The 11,370-nt window shown below is 51.4% G+C and overlaps 1 protein-coding gene across 1 annotated transcript; it reads left to right on the top strand.

Annotated features, from left to right (window-relative positions):
- The first annotated feature begins 19 nt into the window (after window positions 1-19).
- Window positions 20-11,083, top strand: POLR1C (RNA polymerase I and III subunit C). Its single transcript, XM_089660931.1, is given in 9 exon segments — window positions 20-157; window positions 1,738-1,809; window positions 2,678-2,785; window positions 5,425-5,557; window positions 5,640-5,759; window positions 7,324-7,479; window positions 9,564-9,586; window positions 9,588-9,714; window positions 10,803-11,083. Coding segments are annotated over 9 exon segments (1,080 nt in total). The 5' UTR covers window positions 20-97.
- The last annotated feature ends 287 nt before the right edge of the window (window positions 11,084-11,370 follow it).

Genomic DNA, 11,370 nt, shown 5'->3' with positions numbered 1-11,370 from the left:
CCATCTTGCTAGAGGCCTGCTGTTCTAGAGGTAGGCGGAGTTTGGCTGCCATACTGGACGTGGCCGTGGTGGGCGGTCCACGTGGGAGGAGTCAGAGATGGCGGCGGTGGAGGAGATGAGGAGCCGCGTGCAGCTGGGAGAGTTCTCACTGCAGAATGTGAGCGACCTACTGGGACCGCCTACCCGCTACTGACCACCCTACTACACACCACTTACCTTCTATTGCCCACCAACCGCCTACTGACCACCCTACTACACACCACTTACCTTCTACTGACCACCCTACTACACACCACTTACCTTCTACTGACCACCCTACTACACACTGACCGCCTACCCGCTACAGACCACCCTCCTACACACCACTTACCTTCTATTGCCCACCCGCCTACTGACCACCCTACTACACACCACTTACCTTCTACTGACCACCCGCCTACTGACCACCCTACTACACACCACTTACCTTCTACTGACCACCCTACTACACACCACTTACCTTCTACTGACCACCCTACTACACACCACTTACCTTCTACTGACCACCCGCCTACTGACCACCCTACTACACACTGACCGCCTACCCTCTACTGACCACCCAACTACAGACCAACCTCCCTCAACTGCACACCACTTACCTTCTACTGCCCACCCTACTACACACCACTTACCTTCTACTGACCACCCAACCTCTACTGCCCCCCAAACTGCACACCACTTACCTTCTATTGCCCACGCACCTACACACCGCCTACTGACCACCCAACTACAGACCAACCTCCCTCAACTGCACACCACTTACCTTCTACTGCCCACCCTACTACACACCACTTACCTTCTACTGACCACCCAACCTCTACTGCCCCCCAAACTGCACACCACTTACCTTCTATTGCCCACGCACCTACACACCGCCTACTGACCACCCAACTACAGACCACCCTCCCTCTACTGCCCCCCAAACTGCACACCACTTACCTTCTATTGCCCACCAACCGCCTACTGACCACCCAACCTCTACTGCCCCCCAAACTGCACACCACTTACCTTCTATTGCCCACGCACCTACACACCGCCTACTGACCACCCAACTACAGACCAACCTCCCTCTACTGCCCCCCAAACTACACATCACTTACCTTCTACTGCCCCCCAAACTACACATCACTTACCTTCTACTGCCCACCCAACTACACACCACTTACCTTCTACTGCCCACCCAACTACACATCACTTACCTTCTACTGCCCACCCAACTACACACCACTTACCTTCTACTGCCCACCCAACTACACATCACTTACCTTCTACTGCCCACCCAACTACACATCACTTACCTTCTACTGCCCACCCAACTACACACCACTTACCTTCTACTGCCCACCCAACTACACACCACTTACCTTCTGCTGCCCACCAAACTACACACCACTTACCTTCTACTCGCACATCCACCTGTATACTGCCCACCCAACTACATCTACTCTGCTCCCTGCGCTGTGAATGCGCCTCTGCCTGCTGTTCCCCCATCTACCCCCCCATACTGTGTACTACCAATCTGTCTGCCCTGTCAGCATGTTAGGGGCACCTACCCCCCCCCCCATCTCCTATTATACAGAACTAACCAATCAGCTCTCAGCCTTCATGTCTGTGCTTGATCTGGAGATTGTCCTGGAGAACGGTGGGGGGAGGGGACACGGCGCTGTGATGTCACCTGTCTGTGTTCTGTCCTCCTAGGTGCACAGTACGGACTTCCCCGGGAATTACCCCGGATATGACGACACCTGGGACCTGGAGCGCTTCCAGAAGGTGAGTGTGTGACCGCCATGGTGGGCAGGGCCCCTGTTAGAGATCATGGGGCCCCAAACTGCCTTCTTGACAGGGCCCCTCCCCCCCCCCCCCCCCCCCGGTGTACGGCCACTGGGGCCTCCAGCTGTTTGTACAACCACTGCGTCCCCATAGAGCAGGACATGGGAAGCCGCCTGGTGACACCATCACTTGTTCATGACACCCCCATGCATCCCCAGACATGCCAGACCGCATCGTGTTGCTGCAGAGCATTTCTGGCAAAGACTCAAACTGCATGAAGTGCACGGGCCGCCTACGTCACACGCTAAAAACACGCCTGCACGTGATCGCACCTAGAGATGTGAACTGAGCCTAAGAGGCGCCTCCAAACCACACATTCCTGTGGCCAGACAATGAGCCCTTAACCCCTCCCCCTCCAGAGGATTCCCCCCCCCCCCCCCTTCCTGACCAGGCCATTTTTTGCATTACGGACAATTGCGCGGTCATGCAACGCTGCACCTAAATGAAATTTCTGTCTTTTTTTCTATAATGACGCTTCACATACTGCACTGCTTGACCCATTGCCTGCAGAGTATATTAGATGGAGGACCCCAACCTGCCAAACCCTGGGGGGGGTTAATTATGGGTGGAGTGAACCTCTAACTTCCATCTTCCCATTAACCCAAAGGCAGCCATGGTAGGTGGAACTCAGTACTCTCCGGTCCCTGGAGTCGGCGCAGGCTCTTGATGACTTCATTCTGAAATGTTACATGACTGTCAGCTGTGTCCATATTTCCTCCGTAGGTGGTGGCATGTCACATGACCTATGTGGGAGGGGTTGTTCTTTACCCAAAGACCTCTCCATCCCTCTTCTCTGTCTCCTCTGCAGAATTTCCGGATGGAGATCACCAAGATGGAGGACGACCTCCTGGAATTCGATATGGTCGGAATAGACGCGGCGATGGCGAATGCATTTCGGCGCATCCTGCTGGCCGAGGTATGATGGATTCAGTAGGTGGGCGGGGCAGAAAAGATAGATTTGATTGGTGGGCATTGCAGGAGAGGTAGGAGACCTGATAGGTGGGCCAGAGATCTGATAGGTGGGTAGGGCAGGAAATCTGATAAGTGGGAGACCTGATAGGTGGGCCAGAAATCTGATAGGTGGGTGGGGCAGGAGATCTGATAGGTGGGAGACCTGATAGGTGGGTGGGCCAGAGGTCTGATAGGTGGGGCAGGAGACCTGATAGGTGGGAGACCTGATAGGTGGGAGACCTGATAGGTGGGAGACCTGATAGGTGGGTGGGGCCAGAGATCTGATAGGTGGGTGGGGCCAGAGATCTGATAGGTGGGTGGGGCCAGAGATCTGATAGGTGGGTGGGGCAGGAGATCTGAAAAGTGGGAGACCTGATAGGTGGGTGGGCCAGAGATCTGATAGGTGGGGCAGGAGATCTGAAAAGTGGGAGACCTGATAGGTGGGTGGGCCAGAGATCTGATAGGTGGGTGGGGCAGGAGATCTAATAGGGGGGCTGGAAATCTGATAGGTGGGAGACCTGAAAGGTGGGCCAGAGATCTGATAGGTGGGTGAGGCAGGAGATCGCCCCCTTATTTCCTGGGTTTTCCTTTTTATATTAAAGATAAAGTTTAATTGGCTTAAATTCTGTTCCTTGGCTCCTCCTTTTCTCCTCATCAACTTTCTATTGACATTAATATGTAAAAGCTTTCCATTCTCATTGCATACCTTATTTTAGAATGGGTCTCTGTGCTTCTCTATGCAGCGCAGACAGGTTATGCGGAGATGTGGAAATTTTTGAAAAAACTACTTGTCCAGGGACTAAATCGGGGCCCCAATCTACTTGTCCCTCATGACAATCTGCTTGTCCAGATATAAAAAAAAAAAAATCAATTTTAATCAAAACCGTATTTAAATCTAACGTGCTGTTAGGATGTCTGAGGCTTTTAAAAGCAAAAGCGACTTTATGGCGACTTAAGCGTTTAATTTTTTTAACATTGCACTGTTTATCTCCTCCTACCCTCCCTGCCTGTCTCCAGCACCGCCCCCCCGGGGACTAGCAGGGAGGAGAGAGACCTTGCAGTATAATGAGCACCGATTGGCTGCTCCTCAGGAAAGGGGAGTGTCCGGCTTATCCTTTATCTCTTTCGCTGCCAGAGCCGTTTTTACACACGTTTAAAAAACCATTTTAGGCCTGAAGATTACACAAAACCCCCAAACATTATATATTTTCTGAAATTGGAGACCCTAGAGAATAAAATAGTGGCAGGTCCAGTTTATGTCGCATGATATTATCACAAAGGTCTAGGAAACTCCAAAATTTCAGTAAAAAATACACAAAATTAATTTTAGGGCACAAAAAAGCAATAAATTACCCTATTTTTTGTTAAAATATAAAAGATGAGGTTCCACCGAGTAAACAGATATCCAACATGTCAAACCTTAAATTTGCGTGCGCTCGTGAAATGGCGACAAACTTCAGTACCCTATATTTTTTTTTATAGATCATCAGTGTAGAGGAGGTCTGGTGCTAGAATTATTGCTCTCATTCTTGCGCGCGGCGATATATAACGTGTATTGCAATCGTTGTTTTCATGCGTAGGCGCCCCGGCGTGAGCGTTTACTTTTGTGCGTGCGTATATGTGGGGGCTCAAATTTTTCCTTTTTTTTTTTTTTTTTGAAAGAATGTAATGTGCTTGGGTGCAGCTTTGATTTTTTTTACTAGTAAAAAAATATATTTTTTTTCTACGTAACTTTTTTTTTTTTCATCACATGGGGGACAAAAAGTCCCCTATGTGTTGATTTTTTGGTGACAGGTTCTCTTTAATGAGGCATGCAGGGTCTAAAAGACCCCCAATGTCTCCCCTGTGCTCCCCTGAATGTAATGCAGTGCACATCACACTGCATTACATTCTTTCCCAGTCGAGAATCTGTGAATGGGGACCTGGAAGTGATGTCAAACGTCACTTCTGGGTCAGGACAAGAAGGGGAGGGGAGCGGACTTGTTCGTTCTCCTCCCACCCCTCTAGATGCCGGCACACACTGAGCCAGTCTCGGGCACCGCAGATGGGCGAGCGGAGACCGAGATACTTGGCAAGTGGGGAGGTTCACATGTGGGGGGGGGTGAACAGGGGGGGAAACGGAGGCTGGCACCGTGGGCTGCGTGGAAGCAATCGGGCAGTACCTCTGCCTCCCGAATGCTTCCACCTGACAGGCGAGCCCTGATGGGGCTAAAGGTTGAAAAAAGCTACCTACCTGGGACTACATGTGTCGGGCAACACAAATTTAGCATCCTTGTCATGGCTGGTGGAAGGGGCCAGCAGGGAGCTGTACATAGTTTCCTCTGCCTCAGTACTTCTCTCAGGATCCCTGTGCACTGATTCAAGCAATGGGCTGCCTCTTAGGAAGAGTCAGGCTGGGGAAGAAAGCGCTAGATGATGCTGGATGTCCTCCAGCCAGAAAATAGGGTGGGCTTTATCTGCCTCCAGGACAGGAAGTGGAGGATAATCTCCCCAGACCAGACAAGGCTCTGCACCCTCAGCACTCCACCAAAAACAGCCAAAATCCAAGTTCCCTCTCCCCCTGTGCTCAGTCTGAGGGGGTTATCTCCCTGTTCTCCCCCGCAGGTCCCCACCATGGCCATAGAGAAAGTTTACGTCTATAAGAACACATCGATCATACAGGACGAGATCCTCGCCCACCGCCTGGGCCTCATCCCCATCCGCACCGATCCCCGCCTGTTTGAGTATCGGAACTCGGGTAAGGTAACTTCTCATGGGTGTACCCAGCTGCATGTAATACGAGACTGTCAAAGTCCTTCATGGCTGCTGTCGCCCCCTAGATGACGCAGAAGGAACGGAGATTGACACATTGCAGTTTGAGCTGAATGTGAGATGTACGCGGAACCCCCGTGCGGCTAAGGACTCCTCCGATCCCAGCGAGCTCTACCTGGACCATAAAGGTGAGATGCTTGCTCTCCATTTGGGTCTCTGTTCTCTCAAGGGCCCCTGCTGATTCTACCCCCAGAGTACAAGTGGCTGCTCCATCTCTTCAAAGCCCCCTCCCCTTAACCATAATTGGACCCCACACCCCGGGGCTGTCACATCTCTCCAGAACTGGCTCCCTAATGGGGCTTCCTTCTTCCTCAAACCTCCCCTGACCTTGCCCTGTCCTGGACTCCCTTATCCCTTCCTCCCGAAGTTGCCCCCGACACCATCTAGGGCAGGGGTCTGCAACCTTTAAGACATAAAGAGCCACTTGGACCCGTTTCCGAGAGGGGAAAAAAAGACTGGGAGCCGCAAAACCATTGCAACATTTAAAACAAATCCGACACTGCATATATTGCAAAAAGCGCTCTGGTCATGAAGGGGGTTTAAGGGCCCAGTAAGCAAAGGGTTAATCAGGGCCACAGTGTATCGTCATAATCGCAATCATAGCCTTAGGCCAGTGGTGGGCAACCTTTTTTTTTTTCAACTGAGCCAAATCTCGCCAAAACCAGGATTGAAATTTATTTTGAGAGCCACATTTTTAAAACTGAAAATTCATCCCCCATATAGTAATTCATCCCCCCTATAGTAATTCATCCCCCCTATAGTAATTCATCCCCCCTATAGTAATTCATCCCCCCTATAGTAATTCATCCCCCCTATAGTAATTCATCCCCCCTATAGTAATTCATTCCCCATATTAATTCATCCCATATTAAGTCCCCAAGTCCCCCCTGTGTCAATTCACTTACCTTTGCTCCGCGCGTTCCTCTCGCCGTGTTCCCGCGCCGTTCCGGTGTAGCATGAAAATCTGTCTCCTATGAGGATCTGTCCCCCTTGACGTATCTGCGCATGTGCCAGTTTCAGGCATTCGCAGCCGATCGGCGATCTCCGGCACATGCGCAGATACGTCGAGGGGGACAGATCCTCATAGGAGACAGATTTTCATGCTACACCGGTCTTCAGGGCGGACTGTGAGAGGAGCCTAGCGGGAGCCTAGCTCCGCGGGCCGGATTAAAAGGTCCGCCGGGCCGTAGTTTGCCCATTGCTGCCCTATTGCCTGTCACCTGGTGGGCAGTGTGCTCCGGAGCCGCAGCCAAGGTGAAAAAGAGCCGCATGCGGCTCTGGAGCCGCGGGTTGCCGACACCCGATCTAGGGGCTGCCCCATGCCTTCAGAATGTGCCCCCAATGAAGCTTCCCTCTTCCGTTGGACTTCCCTGACACTGTCTTGTCCTTCCTAACTCCCTCATCCCCTCTTTCCAAGGTTGCCCCCAACCCTAATTGGGCCTCCCACCCCACTCCAGGGCTGTCCCTTCCCTCCAGAGCAAGTCTTTCAATGAAGCTTCCCTCTCCCCTTGGGCCTCCCCCGATGCTTCCCTGTCCTTTTTGGATTCCTTCATCACCTCCTCTGACAATTGCCCCTAACCCTAATTTGGGCCTCACCACCTAGGGACTGCCCAATCCCTCTAGAACCTGCCCCCCCAATAAGGCTTCCCTCTCCTTTTTGGGCTCCCCTAACCCTGTTGCTTTCCTCTGCAGTATACACCAGTCACATGAAGTGGCTCCCACAGGGAAACCAGTCGGATCTCTTCCATGACACTGACCCGCCTCGGCCCGTGCACAGCGACATCCTCATCGCTCAGCTTCGGCCCGGCCAGGAGATCCACGTCATCGTGCATTGCGTCAAGGGAGTTGGTAAGATACCTGGAAAGGGCAGGGTGTGGATTAGGATGGGGTGGGATAGAAACATGGGAGCTGTCTTTGTTGACTTCAGTATGCCGTCTCCCCGAGTGGTCTTTGTTATCCTTGGCTTCACTACCTTATAAGGCAGACCTGGAACATGCATGGAGCCTGCTGCTAACTCAGTGCTCTGGGAATCTCCTTCTAGTCAAACTTTGTATATACAGTGGGGCAAAAAAGTATTTAGTCAGCCACCAATTGTACAAGTTCTCCCACTTACAAAGATGAGAGAGGCCTGTAATTGGCATCATAGGGAGACCTCAACTATGAGAGACAAAATGAGAAAACAAATCCAGACAATCACATTGGCTGATCTGGAAAGAATTTATTTGCAAATTATGGTGGAAAATAAGTATTTGGTCACCTACAAACAAGCAAGATTTCTGGCTCTCACAGACCTGTACCTTCTTCTTTAAGAGGCTCCTCTGTCCTGCACTCATTACCTGTATCAATGGCACCTGTTTGAGGTTGTGGACAGGTGTCTTTTATACTGATAAGTTCAAACAGTCACTCCAAACTCCACTATGGTGAAGACCAAAGAGCTGTCGAAGGACACCAGAAACAAAATTGTAGACCTTCACCAGGCTGGGAAGACTGAATCTGCAATAGGCAAGCAGCTTGGTGTGAACAAATCAACTGTGGGAGCAATAATTAGAAAATGGAAGACATACAAGACCACTGATAATCTCCCTCGATCTGGGGCTCCACGCAAGATCTCACCCCGTGGGGTCAAAATGATCACAAGAACGGCGAGCAAAAATCCCAGGACCACACGGGGGGACCTAGTGAATGACCTGCAGAGAGCTGTGACCAACGTAACAAAGGCTACCATCAGAAACACACTACGCCGCCAGGCACTCAGATCCTGCAGTGCCAGACGTGTGCCCCTGCTTAAGCCAGTACATGTCCCGGCCCGTCTGAAGTTTGCTAGAGAGCATTTGGATGATCCAGAAGAGGATTGGGAGAATGTCATATGGTCAGATGAAACCAAAATAGAACTGTTTGGTAGAAACACAACTTGTCGTGTTTGGAGGAGAGAGAATGCTGAGTTGCATCCAAAGAACACCATACCTACTGTGAAGCATGGGGGTGGCAACATTATGCTTTGGGGCCGTTTCTCTGCAAAGGGACCAGGACGACTGATCCATGTACAGGACAGAATGAATGGGGCCATGTATCGTGAGATTTTGAGTGCAAACCTCCTTCCATCAGCAAGGGCATTGAAGATGAAACGTGGCTGGGTCTTCCAACATGACAATGATCCCAAACATACCGCCCGGGCAACGAAGGAGTGGCTTCGTAAGAAGCATTTCAAGGTCCTGGAGTGGCCTAGCCAGTCTCCAGATCTAAACCCCATAGAAAACCTTTTGGAGGGAGTTGAAAGTCCGTGTTGCCCAGCGACAGCCCCAAAACATCACTGCTCTAGAGGAGATCTGCATGGAGGATGGGCCAACATACCAGCAACAGTGTGTGCCAACCTTGTGAAGACTTACAGGAAACGTCTGACCTCTGTCATTGCCAACAAAGGATATATTACAAAGTATTGAGATGAACTTTTCATATTCACCAAATACTTATTTTCCACCATAATTTGCAAATAAATTCTTTCCAGATCAGCCAATGTGATTGTCTGTCTGGATTTGTTTTCTCATTTTGTCTCTCATATTTGAGGTCTCCCTATGATGCCAATTACAGGCCTCTCTCATCTTTGTAAGTGGGAGAACTTGTACAATTGGTGGCTGACTAAATACTTTTTTGCCCCACTGGTAGATGGAAACCGACTTGAAACCATTATCATTCATCCAGTTTCTATGTAAAAAGTATTTTTATTATCCTCAGGCTCTTGTGTTCCTTCTTCCAGGGCATAGTCAACATTGTACTTTTTTTTTTTTTTTTCCTCCTACTATCAGTGTCTTATTAACCCATTGTTATATTTTGGAAATCTAATAAAAAAAAATAAATCACAAAAGTGAGGTAAAAAGGCATTGCATGTGTGAGCAGGGCCTGAATGTGTGCTGAACTCTGTGTGTTCCCTGCAGGGAAGGACCACGCCAAGTTCTCCCCCCGTGGCCACAGCCAGTTACCGCTTACTGCCGGAAATCACATTGCTGCACCCCATAGAGGGCGACCTGGCGGAGAGGCTGCAGAAATGTTTCTCGCCTGGAGTTATCATGGTGGATGATGTGAATGGTGAGTGTCATCCTCCTCATGCTGGTTAAGTCTGTCAGTGGAGAGGATTTGGGGGGATTGGTGTGCGGTCACACTGGTGGAGAGTGCTGACATTCTCCTGGTACTCGGGAAGTCTGCTGGTCTCTTCCATCATCATGGAGAATGACTGGGGGGTTGGTTTGTGGTGAGCATTGTTCTTCTCCTAGTACTCCGTCTGTTGGTCGCTCTTGTTTTTGGAGGAGAGAGAGAGATAACAGTGGTGGGGAGCAGAGTTCCCCCTCCTTGTTGCTTGTGTGCCAGTCTCTCACCATAAGTATGCTGGGGGTGCTTTCACCATTTAGTTGCATTGTGTAGAAGACTGGGGCATCCATAGGCCGTAATACAGCTTCCCACCCATCACTGGGGCATCCATAGGCCGTAATACAGCTTCCCACCCATCACTGGGGCATCCATAGGCCGTAATACAGATTCCCACCCATCACTGGGGCATCCATGGGCTGTAATGCACCCCCCCCCCCCCCCATCATTGGGGCATCCATAGGCCGTAATACAGATTCCCACCCATCACTGGGGCATCCATAGGCTGTAATGCACCCCCCCCCCCCATCATTGGGGCATCCATAGGCCATAATACAGCTTCCTACCCATCACTGGGGCATCCATAGGCTGTAATGCACCCCCCCCCAAATCACTGGGGCATCCATAGCCCGTAATGCACTCCCCCCCCCCCCCCCCCATCACTGGGGCATCCATAGGCCGTAATGCACTCCCCCTCCCCCCCCCCCCCCCCCCCCCCCATCACTGGGGCATCCATAGGCCGTAATGCACTCCCCCCCCCCCCCCCCCTCCATCATTGGGGCATCCATAGGCCGTAATACAGCTTCCCACCCATCACTGGGGCATCCATAGGCTGTAATGCACTCCCCCCTCCATCACTGGGGCATCCATAGGCCGTAATGCAGCTTCCCACCCATTATTGGGGCATCCATAGGCCGTAATGCAGTCCCTCCCATCACTGGGGAATTCATAGACCGTAATGGAGTCCCCCCCCCCCCCCCCCCCCATCACTAGGGCATCCATAGGCCATAATGCAGTGTTATTTTTTGCAGGGAAGAAAGTGGCCCGTGTAGAGAACTCGCGGATGGATACGTGTAGCAGAGAGATCTTCCGCCACGAGGACCTGAAAAACCTGGTGCGCATGGCACGGGTGCGAGACCATTTTATCTGTGAGTATGGTGTGCCCTGTGTATTACTGTATGGAGATTGTCCTACAGCAGGGATTGTGGGAGTTGAGAGGCACCAAAGACTACCAAAAGGGTTAGCAAGGCGTTCTCCATCAGCAGATCTCCACCCTTGGGGTTTGGTGTGGCGCTGGACGCCATCCGCCTGAAGTCTGTACTGCAGAGGGAGCTGCTGGAATGAGAAGAAAATCTTCATAAATGCAAAGTAAAGGAACTGCTATGTCTGCGTACCCAAACACTGAGCTAGATTGGAGGGTGGGGCCTGGGGGACAAGGACCGCCCACAGAGCCTGAGCAGAGGGACCCCTCTGTCTGCTGACCCCAACACTAAGCTAGATTTGAGGGTGGTGCCTGGGGGAGAAGGACCGCCCACAGAGCCTGAGCACAGGGACCCCTCTGCATGCCCAAACACTGAGCTAGATTGGAGGGTGGTGCCT

This window comes from Staurois parvus, unplaced genomic scaffold, assembly GCF_062004578.1.
Source record: "Staurois parvus isolate SC_StPar_1 unplaced genomic scaffold, SC_StPar_1.0 ptg001288l, whole genome shotgun sequence".
NCBI classification, from domain to species: domain Eukaryota; kingdom Metazoa; phylum Chordata; class Amphibia; order Anura; family Ranidae; genus Staurois; species Staurois parvus.
The sequence above is the reverse complement of the archived record's forward strand: the minus strand, read 5'-3'. Positions and strand labels throughout refer to the sequence as shown.